Source organism: Tyto alba, unplaced genomic scaffold, assembly GCF_018691265.1.
Source record: "Tyto alba isolate M040663 unplaced genomic scaffold, T.alba_DEE_v4.0 Super-Scaffold_1000006, whole genome shotgun sequence".
Lineage (NCBI taxonomy): Eukaryota > Metazoa > Chordata > Aves > Strigiformes > Tytonidae > Tyto > Tyto alba.
In genome coordinates, this window is record NW_024881272.1 from 5,883,295 (window position 1) to 5,910,355 (window position 27,061).

General features: G+C 50.7%; 2 protein-coding genes and 1 long non-coding RNA gene across 4 annotated transcripts in view; 1 reads left to right on the forward strand and 2 right to left on the reverse strand.

Moving 5' to 3' along the window:
• Positions 1 to 2,927, reverse strand: part of ACBD6 (acyl-CoA binding domain containing 6) — an 88,464-nt gene extending 85,537 nt beyond the window's left edge. The window contains exon 1 of one of the 2 annotated variants that reach the window (XM_042806746.1): positions 2,584 to 2,844. In XM_042806746.1, the coding sequence (XP_042662680.1) occupies positions 2,584 to 2,790 (207 nt within the window). In that variant the 5' untranslated portion in view covers positions 2,791 to 2,844. Of the gene's footprint in view, positions 1 to 2,583 lie in introns of both variants that reach the window. The other variant, XM_042806750.1, reaches the window with a different exon arrangement.
• A 631-nt stretch (positions 2,928 to 3,558) lies between these two features.
• LOC122154808 lies at positions 3,559 to 4,788 on the reverse strand. The gene is made up of 3 exons (XR_006166884.1): positions 4,627 to 4,788; positions 4,384 to 4,545; positions 3,559 to 3,986 (listed from the first exon to the last, which is right to left on the reverse strand). It is a non-coding gene; the product is annotated as an uncharacterized LOC122154808 (long non-coding RNA).
• Positions 4,789 to 16,736: 11,948 nt separating this feature from the next.
• Positions 16,737 to 27,061, forward strand: part of XPR1 (xenotropic and polytropic retrovirus receptor 1) — a 113,729-nt gene continuing 103,404 nt past the window's right edge. Inside the window, exons 1-2 of the mRNA XM_042805510.1 lie at positions 16,737 to 16,974; positions 24,288 to 24,339. Of these exons, the coding sequence (XP_042661444.1) occupies positions 16,906 to 16,974; positions 24,288 to 24,339 (121 nt within the window). The 5' untranslated portion in view covers positions 16,737 to 16,905. The remainder of the gene's footprint in view (positions 16,975 to 24,287; positions 24,340 to 27,061) is intronic.

Genomic DNA, 27,061 nt, shown 5'->3' on the forward strand with positions numbered 1-27,061 from the left:
TGCTCCTGGAAGGGCAGGGTTTTTTTTTTCAATGCAATCTTTTCCAGCAAAGTTCTGGATTCCCTCCCCTCTCTGAATGATGACCACTATATTGGTCTCCATCACTAGTTTCTGAACCTCAGGTTTTTGCGTCCTCAACACAACAAGCAAGCACTATCTTTACTTCACCACTACAGACTCAAGGCACAGACAAGCAATTTGCCCAAAGCCACACAGAAAGTAGGGGGAGAAAAAGAAAATCAGTCCCAGTCCAGAGCCCTACCAACTAGTCTGTTCTTCCTCCTATTCTGGGGCAGAGTCGTAAACTCAGCAACATCTTCTAAAAACCTCACCGGAGATGACAACTAAGCAATTCCCTTATTTTCAAGCCTCTGACACATAAACAAAATCAGAGAGAGGAGTAATAAAATCCTGAAATGGCCTCCAATAAAAGGTAATAAAAATCCAGGAAAATGCCTATATACCCAAACAGTTTGAAATAAATAATATACAGTATTTTAACACAGAGCTCAGCTGTTACTGTCACCTCTTTTATGATGGTGCTGTATCTTAAATCAAAGACCACAGTGACATAAAACACTAAACTGAGGAAAGACAAGGATGCCAAATCAAGGACAGTGGACAGATCTGAGTCAGCACCTTTTGTGTGCTAGCAATACTACTGTCCACCAGAGTAATATATTAGCAGTCCATTATGCATACTGATACGGCTGCTATAATTAAATAGAGAAAACTTGCATTAAGCACCCTTGTTGTGATTTAAAGCCCAAAACGTTGCAAAACTCCAAGTTAGCAGAGGATAATCCTGCAGCAGCTGTGCTAGCAAACTTCTCCCATCTCCACCACCAGCAGTACCCTCCCAGGCACTCTGTAACAGGGATGGCACCTTTCTGGACAGCACTGGGCAGCCAAAGGCACGGAAACCCAGGAGCCAAGCACAGCCTGAAACCAAGGAGCACAAAGGCACTTGCTGTTGCATCCTGCTTGGCCAGGGACAAGAGAGACAGAGGGGAAGAGGACAGAAGTGCCCTGTTCCCCTCAGCTGAAGGCAACTGGAAATTTGTGCTGACACAGTGTTAATTATCAGCTTTTTCTGACTTGTATCAAAACTGTCATGAAATAGCTTCTGATTTAAGTAATTTTTAACATTAAACACCTTATTGGTCTTATAGAGCTCGCACAGGAAACCCTCTGAAGTCTGTTGACAATCACAAGCTGATATGGAAGTAATGCCTTCCCATCTCCACCTAGGACAGTTACAAAGCATTTGCAACAGAACGAAAAATAAGGTTATATGCAACACATCTCCTGAGAACACAGATAAAAAAAAGTGACAGAACACTCTTTGTCTCATCCTAGGCACAGTTTCGTTATTCTTAAAAGTTCTCCTACTATTTTTTTTTTTTACCCTCCTTTTTCTCAAAAAGGGAAAGAAATCTGGAAACCTATTCAAGCACTAGAAAAATCTGAAAACAAAACCTCATGTGACCACTCTGCTTTTAATACAATCCGTGGTCCCCAAACCACAGCCTAGGAGCCACCAGCTCAGACGATAATTAAATATTGCATTAAAAAATGAAAGCACTTATAAGTGGCAGTAGCAGGACAAAGGTATTCTATACGGGAGGAAAATCATGGGGAAGATGTGCACACCCACGTTTGACTATTAGTCCAAATGGGTGGGATTCAGTTTTCAAGTCAAGGCAGCATCTCTTGCTACACACTTGAGTCATATTTGTTCTTTTACTCATCAGTCTTCCAGGTGTAACAACACTTACAATCTTTCTGTTTCTCCAGGTTAGGTGATTATTACAGTCCTTTGTATCTTAACTGGTGCTTTTTTGTTTGTTTTAAGTAACCTCTCCCACAGGAGCAGGAAAAAGTCACATTGTGTATTTCCATAGGATGCATCCCACACTTGCTCAACCCACAGGGACTGAACAGGACAAGGAGTAATGTTCAACGTTATAACTAGGACCAACCAGTTCAGTTCCCCAGTCCACTCTAAAGCCCTCCACAGACAGATCTGCACAGGCACGTCCTTCGCGTGGCGGCATCAACACCCCAAAGATTTAATGCTCGCACCCGGGTCATCAGTGCAGACCCCCGGTGTCTGCAGTGACGGAGGGGAGCACCAGCGCTGGCCGTGCGCTACAAACCATTCAACCGCCGTCCCCAAGCTGGGGCGGGGGCCCCATCACCCAGCACAGCCCGGCAAGCACAGGCGAGGCAGCCCTGGTCCCCCAGGCTGGCTACCCGGCACTGGGACAGGCCACCAACCCGGCACAGCCGACGGCAAAGGGGCCAAACCCTCCACGCCGACACCCGAGCTCACCCCGCCAAACCGGGGCCGGGGGGGGGGGGAGGCGGGGAGCCCCGGCCGGCGGGATGAAGTCACCCGCGCTCTGCCCGGCCACGCTTCGCCGACCTTCCCCAGCGGGGCCCAACTTCGTGCTGCCCGCAAAGCTTCCCCGCGCCCCTCCCCGACACCACTTTTTGGCATCGTCAGGTTTTGCGAGGCGGCCACGCAAGGCCCTCGGCTAGCGGAGGGCCCCGGGCCCGGCCGCCCCGCTGCCGCCTCACCTGCTTGTAACGGGCGTACAGGTAGAGCAGCTGCTCCTTGCTGGCGGCGGGCAGCAGCGCCGGCAGCCGCTCGGCCGCTTGCTCGAAGAGGGAGGCCAGGTCGCGGCCCGGAGCTGCCGGCCCCGTCTCCTCGGATCCCGAGCTCGCCTCGCCGCCGCTCCTGCTCGCCACCGCCGCCGCCGCCGCCGCCAGCGGGGGCGACGCCATGGCGGCCCGCCGCCCGCCCAGGTCCGCCCGCCGCGCCGGTCCCCCCCTTTCACGCCTCGGTACGAGCGGCCGGGCCGCCCGCGGGGAAACGCGCGCCGCGACCGAGGGTTCCGGCGCGGCCGCGGGGCCCGGGGGCGGCATGTCGGCGGGCGGGGGATGGCGTCCCCTGAGCCCGGCTTTGCGACCCCCCCGCCCGCGGCGCCGCTGATGGTGCCGATTAAACAGAAACACCCGGGGGGGGTGTGTGGGGGTGTGTGTGTGCTGCCCGCACCCTCAAACTTTTTAGAACCTTTGCCAAACGTGAGCGCATCACCACCCTCCGAGCACCCCACGCCCCAAAACCCCGCGTCGCGCTCGGCCGAGCCCCGCGTTCCCCGTGGTCCCGGGGGCCGGTGCCCCGGCTGCCGCCCGGTGGGGACCCGCCGCGGCCCCCGCTGCCGCTGGAGGGCACTCGCAGGCCGCCCGCGGCTCCGGGCCGGGCGGGAGCGGGGAGGTGGGGGGGTGGGACGGAACCCCCCGGCTCTCGGCGGGTGGGGGATGGCAGCCAGCATCCTCCCGGGATTGGGGTGCTGGGTGCCGGCCCTGCCCGCCGCCCTGGGGGTCCCGGCCGAGCGCCAGCCCAAAGGCGGTTTATATGTTTATATTTAGCCCGGTATCTACTTCGGGCGGAAAGTTTCTCTCTCTCCCCCCCCCCCCCCCCCCCCCTTTCCCTGGCACAGCTGTCGAGTCCATCTCCCTCCTCCACCCCCGGCCTCAGCAAATGGCAGCCCTCAGTCCCCTGGGGAAACCTTGGCCACCCCGGCAGCTCCCCGACCCGCTCCTCCTCCAGCTGCCTTGGCCGGGGCACGCTGCTCCCCCCCGCCCGCTGCGTCGCGTGTGGGGGGGTGTGGGGTGTGCTGCCCCGCGGCGTGACCCCATCTTACGGGTGGGCACACTTGAGGCGAGGAGGGGCAAGCAGCAAGCTGGGGTTTCAGAAGTCCCTCGTCTCGCTCCGAAGCGGTGGGTGTTGGATGTGCTCTCATTCCCCCCCACCCCGAGGCGCGAGGATGAGGATGGAGGTGCATCCCGCGTGTGACGTGGTCCATCCACCCAGCTCCCAGCCACATTCCAGATGCTTACGGACTCACTCGTGCAGCCCCTGAGCCATGCGCGCACCCGTCATTCTGTCTTGGGGCTTGCAGGGGGAAACGCAGGAGCTGTGGAAAAAAGACCTTCCTTCAGAGCCAGAAATAAGATGGCTTTTATTCTCTTACTCCCTTCACAGCCTCACTAGGTGTGGGAGGTTTTACTCAGGGGGGGAAAATACCCCAACACAGCCAGGGCAGCAAGCTGGAACATCACTGGAGAATCTGGAAATGGCCCTGTAGGACCACCACCACTTTCCCACCGGGCCACCGAGCCATGGCAACGTCCCCGTCCCTGCGCTGTGCGTACAAGAAGGGGGTCAGGGCCCAACCACGGGAGCGTAGTTACACCATAGCCCTGCAGGGATCCGGAGGGGACCTCTGCATCCCAGCCCGTGTGAGAGGGGTGGTGGGGCCACAGAGTTCCAGGGCGGAGATGGGCTCGGCTGTGCCGGAGCCGGGAGCGTACCTGTGAGCGCCTGCTCTGCCCCGAGCTGCCCGCTGAGGGGACAAAGGCTGCCCTGCCAGCAGGTCTGTGACCCCCACAACCTCCTTGCATGTGCAGGGGGGGACAAAGCCCCAGTTCGAACCATTAAGCAGGGAGGAGGCGGAAACAGCTTGATTCTGACGCCTGCAAATAAAAAAAAAAATAATAACTCCTCTCCGGTGTGTGATTAACGCCCAGCCCCACGTAACAGACCGCAATATTTACAGTGAACTCATCCTCCCCGCTGCTCTCCACCAGAAACCATTCGGCTCCATCCAGCTGGCTGTGTCACCCCGACCATCCCCGCTCGCCCTGGGGAAGCATTGCCTGGTCGGAGCCTGCCGGCATTCAGCAAGGCACAGGCAGCCGGGCAGGCTGGTGGGATGAAACCCTCTTTGAATAGCTTGGAAAAAGTACTTGCAGCAAATGAACTGAAGCGCACAGCCTCCGCACGCTCCCCGGCTTGTCTCCATGGTGAGAGAGGCCTTGCTACCTTGCTGGGTTTCTTTGCTAGAGCACTTACAGCTCCTGCTAGATATCTCTCACTTTTTCCTTGCCTTTTTTCTAAAGAGCGACTGCACCGAGGGCCTGATCCTTCCTTCCACCCCCTCGCTTTGGCAGGCGTGGGAGCAGGTTTGATGCAAGGCAACCCGTGAAGGTTTTAGGAGCCTGGCATGGAACCACTGAGGATGGGGATGCTGGGCTCAGACACGCTGTGCCTGCTCTGCGGGATGATGTTTAGTTAGTTTCTGGTCCCCAGCAGCCTGGGAGAGGGCAGGATGGGGGCACGGGGGACGCCCGTGCTGATGTCCTTCTACTGGCTGGGAGAGCCCCAGTCATCCCAGTATGAGCCAGGCCAAATTCTGCCCGTTCTCCCAGCCCCTGGCTGCAGAGTGCACAAAACCAGAAACATTATGGGCACAGAGTGTGCAAGGAGCAGAAGGACTTGATGCCTCAAACATTTCTTGGCACAGAAAGCCTCAAGGACAAGTTGTGGCCTTTGTGATTAGTCTAAGGAACGCTGCCCAGGGAAGTGCAGAGTGTATGAACGGCTCCACTTCCCTGCTGCTGTAGTGCCAAATTCCTTAGATAAGTCTCAAAGAAGACTATATGTTCAGGCCAAAAAGACTGATAAGCTAAAGACTGAACAATTACACAAGAAGAAAAAAAATGAGGAAGAAGGTGGTCGGGGGAAGCACAACCACCTAATCTCTCATGGAAATGAGTTTATGGAATACCTACCCCTCTTTGTCTAGTATTCCCATCAGCTGATAAGATGAACTTAAAAGGTGACAGAAAACTTTATGTGTGCACCCACCACTCAAGATTTCCAGACCTGAGACAACGCTGGAACCTGGGGTGGTGAACCAGACTCTTTTCCTCTCATTTCCTTTTCTTTTCTTTTTTTTTTGTCTTTCTTATAAATTTACCAATAAGAGATCACATTGCTTACTATCCTTTTCCAAGTTTAAGTTGTTTCTATCACAAGTAAAACATTTTAACAAGTTGTTTGGTGTTGTTTCACCTTAATTTAACCCGAGGGGATCACAGGACATTTACGACTCCCTGGGCTCCCAGTCTGGGTCATAACAGTGGTAAAAAAAATCATGCAGGGCCCTTGTACAAGCTGTATGTGTGGGTCAGCCCCAGTTCCTGTGCTGGGATTGCAGAGACACAATAACAGGCTGTGAGCAGCAGTGCCGAGCAGAGAAAAAATATCCTTGTATAATTATCATATCCATCCTGCCGGTCAGCCTGGAGACCTGTCATTGTCCTTCTGCAGAGGGCAGAGGCCGCTGCACACACCAAGCCCCAGTCAGCCTGAAAGGAAGATCTGAAGGGATCCCTGTGAGCTAAGCCATGATTACTTGGGCTTTTCTTTTTTTTTTTTTTCCCACAACAAAAGGAGAAAGAAGCAATTAAGAGCTGGTTTGTTCGCGGCCGTGCATTTTACTGCGGGAAACACCTGCCTACAGAGGAGGAGCAGGCTGCAGGCTGGGAATGTGTGTTCCCTCCCAAGGGTGAGGGGCTCGGGGAGCGGGGGGAGCTTGGGCACGCTCCCCTCCCATGGCACAGCCCCCAGCATGCCTCCACCCGGCGTGTGTCACCTCTGCTACGGGCAGAGCCATGCCTCCGGTCAAGAAATGTCCCCTCCTGTCTCCTGAACTCCTCCAGGCTACCCATTGCGTGTATCCTCATCCCACCGACCTTGTCTCCTACTCCCTCATCGCTTCTTCCTGGGAGATGGGCACCCCAGGGGCTACCACCTCTTGTATCTATTCCATATCCTGCACCAAGAAGGTCCTTTCACTGCTCTGGTGGCTTCCCAAACCCCATGTCCCTCATGCAGAAAGCAGACCTCAGAGTGCAGCCACCTCCCCACGTTGAGCTGAACCATCATCTTTCCCTGCCTGGACCAGCAGCAGGAGGGCTTGCCTGGGGCTCAGGCTGGAGCAGTGCCTGGCAGCTTGCGCCTGTCTCCAGCTGTGATTTCCAGCTGGAATATGGATATTTTACATGTATCACTACACATGATACACGGCACGGCACCCAGCTCGCCTTTGACCTTGCAGTGGGAGAAGGAGGAGGGGAGATGACCACTTTCAGCAGAAAATGTAAAAAGACTTTGCTCTTTTTTCACCCTGTGCATGTGTCCCCTGTTAGCAAGGCAGAGCAAACGCGCACCCTGCTCAATATGTTTGGGAGCTGGCAGGTGCCGTAGCAGCCAGGAGCCCACAGCGTGGCTGTGAGAGCCGTACCCGCCCTGTCCCTGACAAGGGAAGTGATTTCCATGAAATGGAATCACAGGCAACGGGAAACCAAAATTCAATACTGGTCAGGGAAGAAGCTGTATAAAGGGCTGAGGTCTCTGCCCTGGCATAAGCAAGGTCTCCCTCACATGCATCACCTCTGTGGAGTTCAGCTCCATTGCACACTTTACCTTCACATATTATACCACTGGGGCCATTTGTTTGTGTATAATAAAGGGGGTCTGGGAGAAAAGCATGTAATTATCACATCCATCATATAAGTTTTTTAGATATCAATAAAACATCAATTTTCTCCTTCCTGTGCCGTGGTGAATATAAATCAGTAGCTGTGACAGAAAACGAATGCATAACCCACCTCAAAGATGCATAAATCTCCCCTCTCCCTGGCATATTTTTAAACCTCTTAAGCACTGATGGAGAAACTCCTCTGCCAGGTGCCAAGCTCTGCTCCCCAGGCGTGCCTGAGGCTTTGCTGGGCAGCGCAAGCAGCGGGCTGGGCCGATATCAACAATAATGTGGTTGCAAAACTGCAGCTGGCTATCGGTTCAAAGGTTGCAGCTGGAGCTGTGCAAATAGTGAATCTTTCTGTGGAGGGGGATATCTTACCACTAAGTCTTTTCAGGTATTTTCTTTTCTAAATTCAAATAAAAAAAACATGAGGAGAAATTTCAATTTATTTGACCTAGAGTGTTTTGCTTGGTGTGAAGCAAACACACAAAGCTTCATTTCTGTTTTACTTAGACTCCTCCATCCATCCCCTTTGCCATCTTTTTTCATGCATGTTCAAAAACTGCAGCAGAGCCCTTGGTTTTGAAACAAAACCTTAGGAATTCTTCATTGAAAATAGCAAGATAAAAAGTCACTTCTTGAAGTTGGGGGTGGGGTGTTGGTTTTTTTTTTTTGTTTGTTTTTGGTTTTGGTTTGGTTTGGTTTGGTTTTTTTACCCTAAGTTAATTATGAAATTTAGCTCATTTTCAGATGTTTTGATTCCCCTTGAGCTGCATTAAGAAGACAGAGCTGAGGTGCTCAGCAGGAAAGCCCCGCTGAGGTTTGGCTGCCACAGGGCTGCTGCTTCCTCCACGCTCCCCTGCCCCTTGCCAGCTCCCCCTTGTCTCACATCTCTGTGCAGCAGCAGACAGCGAGTAATGGCTCCGTTTGTCACTGGCCTGTCACTGCAAGGCCACAGATGTCCCTCGTTTTGCTCTCCATCTCTCCCAGACAAGGTCTACTACCCACCCATCCCCTGCTCGCACCGCGCCTGGCTCTGCATCCCTCGGGTGTTGCACCGGGCACAGGTTCCCAGCTCCCAAATCCCCTGGCAGCTCCCCAGCCGCTGTGACATCTCACAGGCAGGAGATCTAGACCATAGTGTTGGCAAGATGTGTCCGGCAGTGACCCACCGGGGATGCTGCCCTCACCTGCAGCCCACTTTGGGGTTATCTGGGGCCACCAGCAGCACTTCTCCCTGGCGAGTGCTTGGACCTGCTGTCTCTGCAAAGCCCCAGGGCAATCCCCTGTCCTGCCCACGGAGGTGAGCACCAGCTGATGTGTTCAATGGGTTCTCCTTACTGGGGAGCATCCTGCATCCCTCCCCAGACCCTCCTTGCTGGGGGTTACTCCCCATCCTACATTCCTTCCTGAAACCCTGCCTGAGCACTGCAACAAGGTGCACCAGCGAGGGGATGCAGCTCCAGAAAAACTGCTCCTGACCCCTTCCCCGCTCTCGCCCAGCAAAGAGGGGCTGAAGGGAGTGCCTGTAATTGCAGCTGTCAGCAGTAACAATCACGGCGCTGCCGTTATAAATGGCTCCAGCCTGACTTTTACTTACAGATTTCCCTCACGTGATGCTACAAGCCGTGCAAGGGAAAACCTGCACCGCAGAAAAGCAATTGCACCTTCCAGCTCTGGGAAAGGAGATTTATGGTTTGTTTTGGCCATAAAATAAAGCGGGCGGGGTTCGGGTTACAGATCAGAGTGTTTTGACCGGGCAGGCTGGGGTGGTTTGGAGGAAGGGGACACACGGTGTCCCCTCCACATCACCCTGCCGGGGATGAGCCTGAGCATCAGAGCCCCTGCCCCTTCCCATTCGGTGGTCCCTGTTAGCAAGGAAGCGGTTTAGACTAATTCCTGCCAGACATATAACATCACAGTGATGTCTGGAGCCAGAGAGGAACTGTGGAGGATGGGGGTCTTGGGCTGTAGGAGTGACCCTTGCCAAAGCTGCTGGCATTGATCAGAGGCACCGAGAAATCCTGGGGGGTTTCTGCATACATGCAGTTTGCAGCACTGGGACTATTTTCTACAGTGAGGACAAAGCCAGGCTGCATCAGGTCCGCGGCTGGCACTGGAGACCAGAGCTGTTGTTTTCCGAGGAGCTGGCTGGGAGCAGAAGTGGAGTCCCCAGCTCGAACTCAGCCCAGCCGCTCCCCAGCCCATGGCCGGGCCAGGAACCTCACTGCCGTGCTGCCTCTCGCTCTTTGCCCCCGTGGCAGAAGGGCTTTTGGGATGTCTCCCCACTTGCTTTAAACGATTCTTTGCAATCTGACATCTGTCCTGAGGCTGCAGGGTCTCGAGCCGGGTGTTATGGCACCTACGGATGGTTCACACTCAGCCCTGATGCATAAAGAAAAGTGACCTGGAGACACATGGTTCCTTCCAGGCCAGGCAGGACCCTCCACGGAGAAACAGCCCAACCTAGTGCTGCCCCAGGAGATCATCAAACAGACTCTCTGTGGACAAGGTCCATTCCCTGAAACACGCTGGGGACATCAGCGGTCAACCACCCTAAGGATGCTCCTGATGCAGGGCTCAAGCCAGGCAGGGTCAAGCCAGGTTTGGCAGGAGCAGCTGTTGTTTTCCTAACATGGCCCTTGCAAATAGGAAGCCTGTGGCCTTTTGTGCACTTTGATAAGGTTCAGAGGTTGTTAAAAAAAAAAAAAAAAAAACCAAAAAAACAAAACCAGAAAGCTACGGCAGGGTTTCCAAAAATTCCCAGAAAGTCCGGCCAGCTTTGGAGATTTCTGCCATAGCTATTACCACACACCTCAACCTCGCCTACACTTAGCTTTTTATTGCCATTATAGACATGCTGGTTAAGGGACACAGGTTTAGTGCAGAGAATAGCAGTGACACATCCTCTAGCGTGTGTTTGCGCCAATGCATGGTGTCACACACGGGTATGGTCTACTCTTCCCAGCGGGGACCGCTTGCCAAACATAAAGCATCCGTGTACTATCACCAAGGCACAGCCCCGGCAATTGTCCATCTGCAGCCTGTCGACTGTGGGGGTGGCACAGGAAAGGGTGGTTGCCCCAGCCTTACCCCGTACCCCTGGATCTGCCTGGCTCTGGAGCAGAAGGCGAGAGGGAGCTGGTCACTCTTGCAAAGGGCACGGAGCTGCTGCCAGCGCTGCCCCGCCGCTTTATTGTGCTTGTGGCAGCCTGGTGCCTGCAGCATCGATATGCCGAGATGTGCCGATATCTCATGTTTCCTCCGCGACCTGGCGTGACTCCAGCGTGATGGTGGCATGGGCCGCGCGAGCCGGCAGCAGCAGCTCTGAGGACGCTGTGTCTTGTCCCAGGTCACCTCCCTTCCTGCTGTTTGGCAGGGTGCTGCCCCCCCCCCCCCCCTCCTTCACCCCCCTCGTGTGGCATATCCCCCTGGGAAGGGGCCAGCAGCCAGGATGGCGCTGGGGAGGTGAGAGCGTGTGGAACAAGGCAAGTGAAGTTGGGGTAAACAGGACAGGGACAGTCTCAAGGCCACCTGGCACTTTACCAGCCCCTGTTCCCTGGAAAACATCCCGAAGGGATAAGGGTCCATCCTGCTCCAGGGCACGGCAGGGCAATGCCACAGACACGGAGAGGTGAGGGGGGGGATGGATGCTGCACTCTCCCCTGTTGCAAACAGCGAGGAGTGGGGTTTAGCAGTGGGGCACTCCCGAGGACAGGGCAGGGAGTGCAGAGGCTCTCCCTGGGGCTCTCCTGGAAGCAGCCCAGACAGCTCCGGGGCTCAGAGGAAGCAGCTCTTGTTTCTTCTCTAATTTTAGACCTTTTCGGGGTGTTCAGTTTTCTTAACCACTGGTCAGCTGCTGTCTTCTTGCACAAAGCAAGCGTGCATAAATTAAACCAGACACATATATATGTACTGGAAACGATCCAGGAGCAATCACTTACACGCCAGCGAAGGGCGTGAAACCCCCCATCTGCTCCTGGTTGTAAGACAGCACAGTGAGCCCCCGGCCCAGCCACCACCAGCACAGCTACCCAGGGCTCATCCCTCTATGGTGATGAGGGACACTGCACCCCTCACAACGCGGCAGCGGGGCTGGAAGCGACCTGGCAGGGGCATCTTGACCTAAGCCATCTGGGCAGATGGCTTTTTTTTTTTTTTTCCTTATTCCCTGATGGAGTTTCCAAGCAGGACACCCCTGTGATTTCGAGCAAAGCGGAGGGGATGTGCGCGAGCAGCGAGGAGCTGCCGCCTGCTCGTGGCTGTGCATACGTCGGTTGTGAGTCAGCCCGGGAAAGGTCAGCCTGCTCGGGGGTGTCAAGAGACGAGCGGAGGCAGCCCCGCTCCCCCCACGGAGCAGGCTCCTGGCAAAGGGGAGCTGCTGCCGCTTTGGCTTTTTGCTCCCTGTTTCTGTATCCTTATGCGCTTCGATAGGAATCGTGCCTTTATACGTGGGCTTGCAGCCAGGGGTATGTTGTTGCCTGACCTTGGGTTTTTTAAGATCAGGCACGCTGACACTTGCTGAGCAACGTATGGGCCAAATCCTGCCCCGGCGAGTGCAGGGGAGGCGATAAATTAGCCAGGCAGGGCATGGTTACTGCCCACAGACCCACATGCTCAAGCGCTTGCGGCTGGGCACAGGGCTGCCCCGTCCCTGGGGCTGGCTATTGGAGATCTTGAGTCCTAAATCCACCTCCGTGATGGGCTCATGTCCCGATGGATCAAATTCAGCCGTCGGGTAAAGTGACCCACCTGCAGCCAAGGCGGAGGCAGGCACGTCCCCTCCTGGCAGGTCTCATCCTGGCTCCCGCTGAAACGGGGATGAAAGCATCATCTCACTCCGCTCGGAAGAGCTGAGGGAAGTTATGGCTGCTGGGACAGCGCTTGGAAGATACTGGGCTGGGACTGACGTCCCTACCACTGGAACCAGGTCCATCCAGGACATTATTATTGCCTGGAAGCCACTGCTCCTCCTGGCTTAAAAAACCTGCTGCAGGCAGCATGCCTGGGTGTATTAACGCCCTGACAATTCCCAGAGGATTGGGCTGTGCCGCTCCCCATCTGACCCTGTGCACTGCCTCTGCCTCTGCCCTGAGGATGGAGAACCCCTCCGCCGGCTCCTGATGCTCTTAAGCACACCCTTGTCCTCTGCTGGTACTGGGTGGGGAGGGAGAATATGTGATAAATCAATAGCTCCAGCTCAGGCTGCCGGAGGATTTGTGCATTTTGCACCACTGTCTCTGGGAAATCTAATATATTGATTGTGTTTCTCAAGACTGGTATTGATGAAACAGATAATGAGAGCGTTTGGGGCTGGCTGGCAAATGCTGAGGGTGTCTGAAGCCCAGGGCTGCTGCTCTATTGATCCTGGCAGGCAGGGCAGCATCTCCCGGCATGATTTAGTAAATCCCCTCATCATTCCACGTCAAGCTCGCCCCTGACCTGCTTTTACTTCTTTATTTATTTATTCCCCGCCTCCCTTTCCAAGCAGTGGTGGCAAAGCCCCTGGTCCTCCCTGGGGAGCAGGAATCACCGCCCGGGCAGGGCAGGGCAGCGGAGGATGCAGAGAGCAGCCATTTCCCCGCACGATGCCCCCGCCGCCTCTGCGGAGCAGCTGGTGGCAGAGAGCAGCTTCACCTCACCAAGGCCAGGGGCACGCTGCTGCTCCCAGCCCTCCCCAGGCTCAGGCATTATTTCTTCTGGTTTCGATGGAAAGCAGATGAATTTATCTTTGCCGCTCCCCCTGACGTTGACCCACCCAGGGGTCCAGGCTCAGCACGTCCCGCTCTGCTCATGGGGCCAGGGAGGGTTGTGCTGCTAAAGCATCCCCTCCCGTGACAAACTGAGCCCCTAAATATCCAGGCATCTTAAAAGTCAGCTGCCTGAGGAGGACGTGGGAAGAGAGGTGTAGGAATGGTTGTCTGTGGGTGTCTTGCATTGTCTCCTGCTATGGAAAACCCTCCTCTTCGTGATTTCATGAATGCCATTAAAGAAAATTTTCCCTCTGCAAGACTCTTTTTCTAAAACCTCTTTTGAAGACTCCTTCTCCCCAGCAATGCAGGAATGCAGGATCTTTAAAAGTATAATTATATTTAAAAAAAAAAACCCACACCATGCTATTTATAAATTATTCTATATGCTCTCAACAAAGCAAGTGCCAGACTGCACTGGCGGAAAGCCCACTCCCGACTTCTCCTTGCTCGGTTTAAAAATGCAAATAACATTGCTTCTTTTATTTTTTTCCTAGCTACAACAGCACGGGGGAAAATCACAATGCCAACTCTTTCCTGGAAAAGCGTGAGAGATGAGGAGAATGTAGCAGCCTGGTGCAAGCAAGGTATGGGGACTGGGATCCAGACCCGAAACATGGGGACTGGGATCCAGACTTGAGACCGGGATCGTTTGGGATCGCCATCCCTCCTCATTTGGGATGTGTTGCCTGCGTTCCCTCTGCCCACCGTCCAGCCCGGCTGCGGGCAGAAGGCACCAGAGGCAGGCAGCAATGGCCCTTCCTCTTTCATTTAAGGTTCCTTCTGCCCTCTCTTCCTCCCTGTCTTCCTCTCCCAGCCCCTGGATCTGTGGAGCTGAGAGTTTTGAAACGTTTCGAGAAGTTGGAAAGCCCCGAGTCCCAGCAGAGCAGTGAAACACTGTCATGATGCCAACTGTAGTCCCAAAGCACGTCTGATAACAGGAGGCAGGGTTTTGCCAATCAGATATTTAGATGGAGTTGTTGCTAGAGAACATGGCAATGGTGAGTAAGAAGGAGTTCAGCCTCTGCTCTGCCTCCCCTGCTATTGTCTGTCTTTGTTTAATAAGAATAAATAGTGTTTATTGGTATTAAATAAATAAAAAGCATTTATCAGTGTGTAAAAAACTCTCCAAGCTAGAAAGGGAAGGGGGGGGATCACTAGTTATTTTCAGTAACTGAATTTGCAAGCTGTCGTGTCAAAAGGTATTTGCTTATTATACCTCATGGTACATACTTCATGCAATGCATCCAGCAAATCATAAAGAGAATATTTATTTCTTAATCCGTTCTCCTCCCCCGTGCTGCACGTTATCTCTGAAAGCCTGACGGTATTCAAAGGGTTGAAGCTGCAAAGACCCACCTCTCGTCTGCTCCCGCTGAAATCAGTGCCACTGATTGTGGTGGGAGCAGGCTCAGACCCTGAGCGATTTTATCTGGAACAAGCCTGCAAAGGTAATGCATTAAAAAGCTGGCAACCTGCTAAATGTAAGTCAAGCTGTGACATAGCGGTTAGCTCGCGCTGAGGTCAGCGCCGGGCAGGTTGCTGAGTGTGAAGTTTCAGATGAAGGGCACTAAAGCTCTATTCATTAAACGGTTTTCTGCAAACATAATTAAGAGATGGTATCAGCGAGCATCGCGGCTGCATGCGCCGCTGTCGCTGCCGGGTAAATCTCAGCGCGGGTAAGAGCGCTCGCAAATCAGAGGTCCCCGGGCCTGCGACAGGACCCCGATAAATCACTGCAGCAAACGAGCTCTGCTCCTGCAGACGTCGGCGGGAGCGATGCTGCGGTGCCGAGGGGCTGGCAGCTGGGACGGGACCCGCCCTGGCGCGTCCACGGGGAAAAAGCGGAAAACTATCACCTGGAGTTGCGCCGCAGGTTGGGAGGCTTGAAGGGAAACCCAAATGAATCCCAAACGCAGCAAATTCCCCAAATCTGGGAAGCGGGGAGGGGCAAGATTAGGGTACCCGGGGATAACTGAGGGCTGCAGCCCTGCTCCAAACATCTCCAGTTTGGTCTCTCGTGATAACGCAGAAGGTACCCGACCCTCCAGCCCCCAGGGGTGTCTGTATTTCAGCGGAGCCGTGCCCCCGCAGTGGGGGGCTTGCTCTTACACCTGCCCTGGGTTTCCCTGCTCCCCACAGCCCCGCAGCGCTGTGCATGGCACCCAGCCCGGAACTGTCAGGAGTGGTGCAAGGGTGAAAGCTTTTGTGAATTTTCCTTTTTTTTTTTTTTTTTTTTCCCCTTCCCTCCTTTTTTTTTTTTCCTCTTTCCCTCCTCCCTTTCATTTGCACTATTGTCTCTTTTGTTTCCTTCCCCCTGTCTTTTTGTGGCTTGTCAGCCCAATTTCCCTCCCTCCTCAATTCTTACTCACCTTTCTTGCGTTTTCTCCTACTCTTCCCCTTCATCTCCATCCCCACTCTCTTTTCCCTGGCTGATACCTCCCCACCTCCTCACCTCTTCCCCCCTCACACACTGCTCTCCCTGCCGCACTTCTCTCCATCGTCTCTCCTCCCATTCCATCCCCATCTCTATCCCCACCCCATCCCATCCTCATCCCCATTCCATCACCATCCCATCCCCATTCCATCCCATTCCCATCCTCATCTCATCCCTATCCCCATCCTCATCCCATTCAATTCCCATCCCTTCCCCTCTCATTCCCATCTCTGTCTCCTCCCCATCTTATCCCTATCCCATTTCCATCCCATCCTCATTCCATTCCATTCTCATTCCACCTCCATCCAATTCCAACTCCATCCCATCCCCTCCCATTCCCAGCCCCATCCCCTCCTCATCTTATTCTCATCCCATCTTCATTTCATCCCATCTTCATTTCATCCCATTCCCATTCCACCCACATCCCATCTGCTCCCATCCTCTCCCCATCCCCTCCCATCTCATCCCCATCCCCATCCCATTCCCATCCCCATCCCCTCCCCATCTTACCCCATTCCCATCCCACCCTCATTCCATCCCCGTCATATTTCATCCCCATCCCATGCCCTCCCATCCCATCCCCATCCCCATCCCTTCCCATCCCATTCCTATCCCCAACCCATTCCCATTTTATCCCCATCCCACCCCCAGCCCAGCCAGCACCGAAGAGTTCAGGATTCAAACTGGGGCTGTCCCAGAGCCGCCATCGCTTATGGAGTGGCCGCTCTGGAGACCCTGCGGGACGAAGGCGACACGTTTGGCTCCAACCCTCCCCCCCCCCTCCCCCTTCCTCCCCCCAAAATGAGCAGAAAGAGTAAAACGAAGCGGGGCCCCCCACCTGCTGCGGGAGCCCCGCCACCCCCCCCCCTCCCCTCCCCTCACCCCGCGGGCAGGGGCGGGGCCGCCCGCCCCTCAGCCCCGCCCCCTCCTCCTCCGGGCCCCGCCCCGCCCCGCGCGGCGGTGGGCGGCGGCGGCGGTTGCCACGGCGACGGCGCCTTGCCGGCGGCCGGTTGGCTGTCGGGCCGGCTGACGGGCGGGAGGCGGCGGCGGGGCGGCGGGACGGGGAAGATGGCGGCGGCGGCGGCGGAGGAGGCGGCGGCGGCGGCGGGGCGGCGCTGAGGAGGCCCGAGGCGGGCTTGAGGAGCGGCGGGGCTGGGCGGGCGGGGGCCCATGTGCGGCGGCGGCGGCGGCGGCCCCCCCCCGCCCCCCACTACCGGCGGCGGCGGCGGCGGCGGCGGCGGCGGCGGCCCCTTCGCAGCCAGGCGCCGCTGAGGCGGCTCCGCGGGCGCAGAGCGAGCGCGGCCGCGGCCCCGGCAGGATGAAGTTCGCCGAGCACCTCGCGGCTCACATCACCCCGGAGTGGCGGAAGCAGTACATCCAGTATGAGGTAGGGCCGCGCCGCCGCCTCGGCCCCGCTTCCCCGTGGCGGCGGGGGGGGGGGGGGGTCTGTGTGTGTGCGTGTGTGTGTGAAGCCGGTCCCCCCGTGTCCCCCCCCCTCGGTGCCCCGGTGTCCCCCCGGCCCGTTACCGGGGGCTGGCGGCGCAGAGCGAGGGGGGTGCGAGGCGGCGGCTGGCGGCCGGCGGCTTCCCGCTTGTTTTCTCGGCGGGGAGGGCGGTGGAAAAGCAACGTGCTCACCCACCGCGGGGAGAGGGGTATGGGCTTTTACACCCCACTCCCCCCCCCACGCACCCCCCCTTCCTCCCGAAACTGGGGACCACTCGGGAGTCAGAGCGTTGGGTGGGCAATTCATTAACGAACGTCACCCTTTCGGTGTGGGACAGAGGTTGGAAGAGGTGGGGAAGCCAGCGGGAGCGCAGCCGGGGGGGCTGTGCGGTGCCCAGCTCCCGGGCATCCCCCCCCCCCCCCGCCCCGGGCACCCCCCGGCCGCAGCCCCGCAGTCGGTAACGGGCGTTTTTCAGCACCACCGCCGGTTCTGCGGGCGGGCGGAGGAAGGGTGACTTTGAGAGGCGGCTCTCAGCCTCCTTCCGCGGCTCCCAAGGGCGAGCCCGGCGGGCGAGCACCCACCACCCTGCAGCCGGGGGCCAAACCTGCCCCCTGCAAGCGCCGAGGCCACAATCTCCTTTGGTAACGCTAACAGCATACCGGAGTGACTCAACACAGGGCAGTAAACCTGGCATCGATTCCCCCTTTTTTTTTTTTTTTTTTTTTTAGTATTATTATTATTATTAAATAAGGCTGGTGAGGCTTTGCATCTCGCTATTTCATACTTGATTTCAGGTGAACCGCTTGCATCAGGACATTTATGAACACTGTGTGCACAAAGTTCTGCTGCATCGGTCACGAATTATTTGCAGAATACAGCTTTTCAGTTTTTATTATGCCAGCTTTCTAAAGGTCGCGCTGATTGCTTGGTTTCAGATTTATCATAGTGGTGCTGGACTTCAGTTTAACTAGATGAAGCTCAAGGTGGTTGTTTGTAGTACAAGCATTTCTTCTTTCAGCGTTAGCAGTAAAAGTGGTTCTTACCAGTGATGTCGGTCTTTTCTACAAGTAATAATTAAACCTAGGCAACGGAAAGCTGATTATAGGACAGCCGTGGTCAGCAGAACTTCTTGACTGATAGAGACAGTCAAAACCACACAGTATTTGTTATCATTTGAAGGCCTGTATTTTCTCTCTAGGACTATAATATCAATTTATTTATAGTATCCCCATTAATCTGTCTGCATTTGCAAGGAAAACCACATTTATCTTAGCTTGCTTTGTTGTAATGTTGAATTTGAAAAGTTTATATCTGCCTTTTTGACCATTCCTTTGTTTTCCTTTACCTGACTGCAAAGGAATGGATGTTTAAATAAAAAATGCGGTTGGATTGGACTTCAGAAAAACATCTCCTTGAGTTATTTGTAGAACTAGATGACCAACTAACGCATCAGTCTTTGAGAAGGAGAAAATCCATTGTCTTGATAAAATAAAGTAGCAGCTTAGTTCTGCATTGTGTCTCTGATGGGTTATCCGTGAAAGAGTTGGTTGCTGTTCCTGGAAACAGAAAGCTTGCGTATCTTCCTAAGAGAGGGTTTGGAGGTGGGTTGGAGGGGAAGGCAGGGAGGAAACAGAAGGGCAGAAGATTTGGCTGCGTGCTGACCAGACAGATGTAGAGGGAGGGTAAAGGAGACCCAGTGAACTATGACACCTTGATTAATGTGTGAAGAACTCTGCTGCTTATTGGCCACGGTTTTCATTGTAGGAGGTTAATTTTCAGATGTTTTAACTGGGGCAGTATTGTTATATCCTTATCCCTTCCCCCAGCCCAATTTAAAATAAAGGTAGATTTCAGTAAAAACTTCAAGTTGTTACTCTTTCTGGAATTGAAGTCATCTCCTCCTTGGGATAGATAGCTTAACGTAGAGTGAATGAAAATAAAAACCCCACCCTCCTTTTTAGTAATAAGTTTCAAAACTCTTTGTTTCCCTTGTTGCAGCTGGCTGAATGTGAGTCAGCCTCCTGCTCATGCATATTACAGTAATGGAATAGTCTGGCATTTATTATTCAGTAACTGGTGGTCGTGTGGGTGTGGTGCATAAAAGGCCGGCGCTACCTCGGTTTACTTGTTGATTATATTCGAGGCAAAAAGCACACAGCCCTCCTTTGTCAAGTAAAATTCGGAGCTGGTCAGCAAATGGAAGGCCAAGCACCGCTTTCGTTACTTGTGTGCAATACTGCTTACAGCACGCATCATGGTAAAATTTTTAAAAATTATTTGTATATTTAATGGCATTATAAACTGTCAGATGAAGAAACATTATATCTTTTCTTCTTAATTAAATCAGTAATCAAGCACTGTTTCAGAGTGAGAGATCTTGTGTAGGTTTTTAACTCTGAAAAGATTATTCCAGGGACTTCCCATGTCGAGTTCAGGATCCTGCTGAAAGAACTAGAAGATGGTATAGAAATTGTTTTCTTTTAAGTAATTCTGTATTCTAAAGCTTACATGTAGTCATCTTATTTTTCTAGTCTGATATTTGTAGTTATTTCCATTGGAGAGCAGGTGACTCATGCGGTCAGACAGCTCCAAAGTGTGGTAAGGCCCCGGTAACGTGAGAGATCCTCACCAGGTGACATGACTCTGGTTTGGTGGGATGTGCAGCGAGTGTGGCTCTGAGGAGCTTTGCCTCACAGAAATCGGCAGCCAAACTAGGAGGAGGGTGTAATCCGTTGCTGGTAAAGTAAGGAAGAAGAATGAAACTGTTCTGTTTTGAGTACCTAAAAGTGTAGTTTCACTTTCAGATGGTCTTTAACAATTTACAGTCCTCAGCATTCTTACCATTAATGTGAACTTTCCCTCCAACAAAAATCTGTTTAAGTATTGTAGCTGTGCTTGTAGGAAGTACTGAAGCTGCCCAGACTTAAGGGCAGATACCTGGTTACTGGAAGAGCTTTAGAGAGAAAAACCCATTTGCTTTCTTTAAACAGGAGGAAAGAAGATACACTTTGATAGCTATAGCTTAGATTCTTACCTTCTTTCAGCAAAAACTCTGCAGTGACCATTATTGTATGTTTGCTTTCTGAGAAAGAGCATTTGGCTTGTAGAAAAGAGGAAGAGTGATGACATATGCTATTCTGTTTCATTCAGCTTTTCGCAAAGACATTTGCCATGACTGAGTTGATGTTAACATGGAGTCCTACACAAACCTCGATTGACTTGATTTGACTTTCCATTCCAAATTTCCATTCTGAAGATTGTATGAAGGCATGCAAATTTTATATGTCATATTTACTATGCAAACTTCCTTCCCAGCTGGTGGTTCTTGAAGCCTCGGTCAGTGCAAACGATCAGGAGAGCTTTATGTGAGGACCGGTGGCGATAACATAATCCCAGTATAAGGGGGCATTTTTACTGATGAAGTATTGAGTGTCACTATCAGGCTACTCCCTGGGTGTGACTGAGTTTAAAACCATGTATTGACAAATTCTTCATTTGTGAAAATGCTTGTTAATTAGGTTAAACTCTAAATATGCCAAAGTTTGGTCCTGCTTTCAATGGCTGTGATCTGAAAACGTCCTGTTTGTCAAAGTGAACGTTTCTAGTTTCTGTACCCGCTGCCTTCTCTGTGAAAAGACCGTAGCAGAGGGGAGCAGTGGTTTTGGGGGTGCGTGCCACACCCGTGGGGTGCTGCCTGACTCGCACACGTACCTGGGCGCTCGGCTCCCGTGGCTGCACGGTTCTCGCCGTGCAACTGAGCGGTGACCTATGGATGTGCCCTCACCCCGGCAGTGGGAGCAAAAAGGTTTGGTCACCTTGTTTGAAGGGATCTGGCAGCATATCTTCTTCTGTAAAGTTAGTAGCCTTCTCCCAGCTGGTTAAACGATTGCTGCAGCATGCACTGCCTCAGTGGACTTCTTGTCTTAAAACCTTATGTTTTGGACCATTCATTTACTCATCAGTTCCTTTGCTGTAAAGATAAACAGAACTCAGATGATAGAATTCTCTTTTTCACATAGTCAGTACTGAATGAATTAAGGTAACTCTTAGATGAATTTCAGCTGATCAGCTGATGCTTTTTTTTTTTTTTTTTTTTTTTTTTTTTTTGCTAAGAGCATGCTTCACTGTATTTAATGTGCATTTTTTGATGCAGTGAAATTGTTGGGTTGCTAGTCCTCTGTTTATCCACAAACCATGGTGCAGATTTCCCTTTGCTCTTGTGTCCATCTCTGGAGTTCTTTTAGGAGAAAGAGGAGAGGGAGGATTGCTTCATCTGCTCAGACTTCTAAACGTAAGTGTACGTCTGGCTGATGGAAACTTGGTGGAGTTTTACAGTTGCCAGATGGCAGTTTTGTTTCGGTTAATCTGGCCTGAATTTATTTATCTGGATGCAGAAGTCTGATGGTATTTTTAAACAAAAAGTGCTTAATAGCTTTGAAACTGCAGCATCTGGGGAAGAAGGAGAATCAGAACAGTTATTATGAGTGCAAAGTTCATGGAGGAGATGGGTAAAGGGTGCAAGCAGGTGACTTCCCTTCTAAGGAGACTCCAGTTTTTAAGAAGAGAAACAGGTTGCTCAGTCTTAGAAATCATTTCTCCGAGGCACAACCTCCAGCAGGAAGTAGGTTGGGAAAACGAAACTGATAGCTGAGGTAGCTTGCTTGCCTTCTGAGTCTCTTCTTCCAGAAACAGGCTTTCGGTTTTTGGGAGGTGGCCAATTCTGCTCGTCAAACCCTGCTTCATGATAGGCAGTTCACACCCAGGCTTGCCACCTCCTGACACAAATCTGTTGTGCTATTTCACTATTTGTCCTTCTGGGTGTTAGCGGACGAGTTTAGAAGAGCATAAGTGGTTTGAAAACTACTCTTTTGTTCAAGTGTTTTAAGGTTTTTGTCCTTGAATTCGTTTGCTGTTAAGGTTTGACAGTTGCATTTTAAAGTGTGTTTTCATTTTTTTTTTTTTTTTTTTTGTTCTCTGATACACATTTATGCAAGTTTACTGTGGGTGCAAGTGGTATCACTAGCACAGTTTAGAGTAAGGAAACGGCCCTTTTTGTCTAGTTTGAGGGCAGAAAGAGTAATTCTTAAACATTTGAAGTTGGCAGAGTCGGATAACTTTTGGAATCAATAAATTTCTAAAATTCTGTAACCTAGGGGACTAAATACTTTGCGAAGGAGCACTGAGCCTTTCCCTTTCAGGTTGTTGGTTTACTTATATAGGTCAGGTGAGCAGTAACAAAATCTGCTGCCCTGCAGCTGCCAGATTGTAATAACGTCAGTCTGCATGGGGAGAGAGGTCTGTGGCCGACTGACACCTTCAGCTTTTGAGATTTAGTGCAGGACTGTCAAGTTTGTCCTTTTTAATTAGTTTTTTAAAATGACTGATAAAACCAGAGACGGGAAGCACACTGCGACTCTACCTCTGGGTGGGTTGAGGGATGGAGTTCTTACCATAGTGACTTCCAATTTGCTGTATCTTCAGGTTTGTTTATCCTATGCTGTGTGATTGTGGTTCATGGAAAAAGTTACAGGTAGGTGAGGATGACGAGCAGGATGAAAAAGAGGGAAGGGTTTTTGAGCACTTGATGCACAGAGACAGATCACGCGCTGCTGGCCAGTGAGTCATGGGGGGAAAAGGACTGAAGTGGCCAGTGTTTGGGAGGAATTTAAAGAAAGCACCAAGGGTAGAGGAGAGCTGTGCTGCTGGAGCAAGGATCATTCAGCAGTGCTTAGTTGGGAAAACAATTATGCAAGTGACCTTTGTTGAGACCTCTGTGGACTCGGGAATCAGACCTTTGAGAGATGTCTGAGCTGCCCGTGTAGCCTGCCACCTAGGATATCTTGTGATAAGCAGACATGTCCTTTAGACCTTATATTTACTTAACAGGATCGTAACTACCATGTTACAACAGTGCTGAGTTTCCAGCTGCTGAGCTTGTGGATTTTTCTTTGAGGGTATTAGGGAATTTATTTAGGCTGTGATGTTTTGACCAGGGCAGTGGGGGGGACACAGACACACAAGATGGTAAATGCAGATGTGTAGGATTATAGACGTATAGGATATGTTGGGAAACAGACAGAAGAGGCAGGAACTCAAAAGGCCTGAATGATGTCTGTGGGCTTGAAAGTGAGGGAATAAAATCTAGTTCTTGCAGCAGCTGTGTGTGAAGCATGCTCTCGTTCAGTATGTGCACTGAGATGCCCAACTTCATCAAATGTTGTGTGGTGTGTGGAAACAAAGCACTCGGCAGTAGGAATGGGCCCTTCCTGATGGCTTCTGGTTCCACAGTTATGGTTCAACCTATTCCCTCCGTCATTGATCCAAATTCAGTTTATTTGATTCTTCCTTGCACTTGTGATGTGAGAAAGACCAAGTAATCTTTAGTCTATGACTGGAGTAATACCAGCATCTTAAGGACTGTCTGAAAAGAGGCCTCTGAAAAGGAGCTGCAGGCGATGAGGTTTCTGCTGTGGTGCTTCCCTCCTGGCTCAGGTAACAGAAGGGCATTTGCAGGGGTGCTTGATATTTAGCTGCAGGGCCTCCTTGCCTCCTCGTCCTGCTGCCTGCACTGCTCATTTCTCGCACCAGCAACCTGAATGTGGGTGAGCAGCTTGTTGCTGTGGTCTGCGGGAGGCAGCGCACGGTGCCTCTAGGACCTGAAGACCTGGTTAATAATTCTGGCTGGTGTTAATGCTGTCCTTCAGTTTCCACCTCAGCAGAAGGCTGTCACCCTTGGTTCTGTAATCTCCTTCGTCATGTTGTCTTCAGCTTTTAGAATGTATATGTAGTTCTGTACTCCTATGTAACAGTGATAAGAAATCCCTGAGGCTGTATTTTCTCCATTTGCCTTGACAAACTCCTTCCTGTGTTACGCAACAGTTCTTTGTTTTTGTTTTGTTGGGTTTTTTTTATTTTTTTTTTGGTTGGGTTGTTTTTTTTTAATATAAACCATTTAACATCCTGCCAACTGGGAAACTTTTTTTCAAAGGAATATGTTGAAAGATAACAGTTGGAATAAATTTTATAGATTAGTAAGGTAACAGGCTTTAGACAAAGCAGTCATTAAACGTGAACTTGTGTTTCTTTTGTTAACAGAAATGTGTGATAGCATTGACATCATGTACCGTAGCTTTCTTTGTCAGTCTGGAGGATAAAAGGGCTTTAATTGCTTTTATTTTCAAGCAGGCATATCAAAACAATTTTTTTTTTTTTAAAAATATTAATTGTATTCCTTGTTCTCTCCCTCTCCCTTGCAGGCTTTGAAAGAGATGCTATATGCAGCTGTGGACCAGGCCCCTTCTATAGAAGGTAAGCAAATTGTAAATGAGAATCATGTTTTTCTTGGCAGTGGGTGCTGGACACATAGTCCTGCTATTTCTCTGTCCTTAGTCCTCCTAAATTGGTAAACTTAATATACTGATGGGCAAATGCCTGGCCTTTCACAGCCTGCATGCTATTTTTGATTGTTAGAACTCTTTGTCCTCAGTCATTAGGACAATAAATGTCTTTGTATAGTTTGGGACTTCAACAGCTGGATTCTTCTTGCTTATAAGGGCATGCACTGGTGGAAGTACTTTCTTCATCGCTTGAGAATAGACCTTTGTTTTCCTGTGTCAGCTAGCCACTTTGGGAGATAATTGTGCTAGAGAGACACTGGTTCCTGGTTTGTTACTGGTGATTTAAACTGGAGGAGTCTCGTCCTTTTGTTCTGTGTCTTCCCTGAATGCTGTTTTACCTCTCGTATGTGGACATGAGTATATTTTCTTGTTTGCATGTGTTTATTGCCACTGAGTTCTCTAGATTATTTTAGTACAGCATTTGGTTTTAAGCTCATTGCATTTTGAATAGCTTAATTAAAGTGATGATCTGTACAAAATTGCTCAGTAGAGCCCTTTACTTTCTTTATCTTTTTTGTTCATTGCCTTTGATGTACTGAATAGTTTTTGCCTTTGTGTTGCTTCACTCCCTACTTTATTGTCCTTCATGTGGATTTTGAACTGTTTTTAAACTTCTTTACCTTTATTATTTTCACTTAGATTGCATTGCAATGTCAATTTCACTATCCCCTTTGAATGTGGCTCTGGGCTTCTTTCTTGCATATTTATAGAGCAGAAGAGCAACTGCTGCTTTGTAGGCAGTTGGCTTATGGAAATAATGCTGGTCACTATTAATGTTAGCTTATTAACTACTTTCCTTGTGTTAATTAGAATTGGGAAATGAGGTATGACGTAGTTAAAGTAATGTTTAATTTTTTGGATTTAACTCTACCTTCTCTTTGATTAGAACTTTAAAACAAAACCTGCAATACTTAATAGACTAAGTGTCTGTGTGTGTGATGGGGCAATCTTTCCTTATACACTTTGGAGGCGCAATCTAAACTGAAAACTTTGAAGCAATGCTCGGACAGGCATAATCTTTAGGTTTAACCTGATGCTTAGTTGCTTACTTGACTCAGCCTGCTAATTTTGTTAAATCAGTCGCCCTTTCCTCTAAAGTGCAGGTCCTAGAACTAAATTTCTAAAGGTTATGGTCCTAGCATCATCTAAAATATATGGGTTATCTTTGGAAAACTGAAGAAAATGTGCCAGCAATACACTGGCAAAAGAGGTAAATCCCGCTTTATTTTTTTGAGTGGCAAAATTGCTTAAAAACCACTCACAAACCTTTTTCCCCAACAGCATAAAACTAGTTTTCTAGCTAAGAGGAACCGAAGTATCTTGTGTAGGCCAAACTGACTTTCTTTATTAACTTTTAAAGACAACTTACCAATTTTATTGAAAATCCAGCATTAGTTTTATGGAAGACTGGAGCATATACAAGACTTTTTTTTTTTAAATTTTTTTTCCTTCTATCCACCAGTTTATTAATGACAGTGGGAACAAATGGTATCTGTACTAAGAAAATTTTGTAGTCTAATCTTTGAATGTGACTTGTGATACTTAGAATTTTAATGTGGTCTTTGAGTTGCTAGCTGTAAAACTCCAAAGTGTTACAATTCAGCATTTTGATTTACTTTTTTCAGTGTTTGTGTTATACTGATGTTCTGTAATGTGCTGTGATGTTTGTGTGTAAACAGATTTGGCAAAGGAAGAGAAGGTGAAGAATAAAATGGTACAATATTATATTTATGCTCTTTTAAATGTTAAAAGAATTTTAACTTGTGCTTCTGCCTCCTTTGATGCTTTCAAAGCCTCAACAAAAGGAAAGTAATGACTTGAGACACTTTTCATAAGTAGAACAATGTTATGTTCATTTTTTGGGCAAGCAGGTCTCTGTAGCATAGAGAACAAAGCAATCTAAACTGTTTTGAACCACTCGAATCTGTCTTGCCTGACCTGCCTTTAAATAGAGAGCAGCTGTACTATTCCTCCACCTTTTGTTCATTAAATGAATGTGACTGTGCGTGTGCTAACTGGATTTCTTAAAGTTTGTTTTCGGGTGTTCTTTCTCTCTCTTCTTCTCTCTGCTTAGAGTCTGTTTTGCTTTTTTTTAGTCTCTGGGTTCCTGTGTGTGTGTGTTGCTCAGGACGGGACCAGGCTGTTTGTGTGGGAGTGACTGTGTGGGCAGGGGTATTTAAGCCCGTGGGTTCTTCTCCCATTGCCCATAGGAGTGCAGAGGTGACAGAGGGAAGGCAGGTATCTTCCTGTGAGATGCAGCTTTAGGAAAGGCTTGTGCTGGAAACGGATCAAGACCAGGTATTTCTCCATCCCTGTTGCTTCCTTCCTTTTCCTGTAAGCCTTTCTGCCTTTGTTCATAGGAGCCTTAGGCCAGGGTTAGTGTGTGATTGTGTACAAACTGTGCCCAAAACACTGCTCTAGTCCCTGTTAGAGGAGATGGAGCAAGTTCCTTGAACTTCAGGGGCTCGCTGTTGGCCTGCGTGTTTTCAGCTTCTTCAGTGTTGAGTTTTACACAGAAACTGCAGGAGTGTGCTACTGAAACCCAGCTCCCCAGTATATACCTAATGTCATCTCGTTTTAGACTGGTCTAACTAAAATGCATTCTCTAATTGATCTAGTTGATCACAGACACA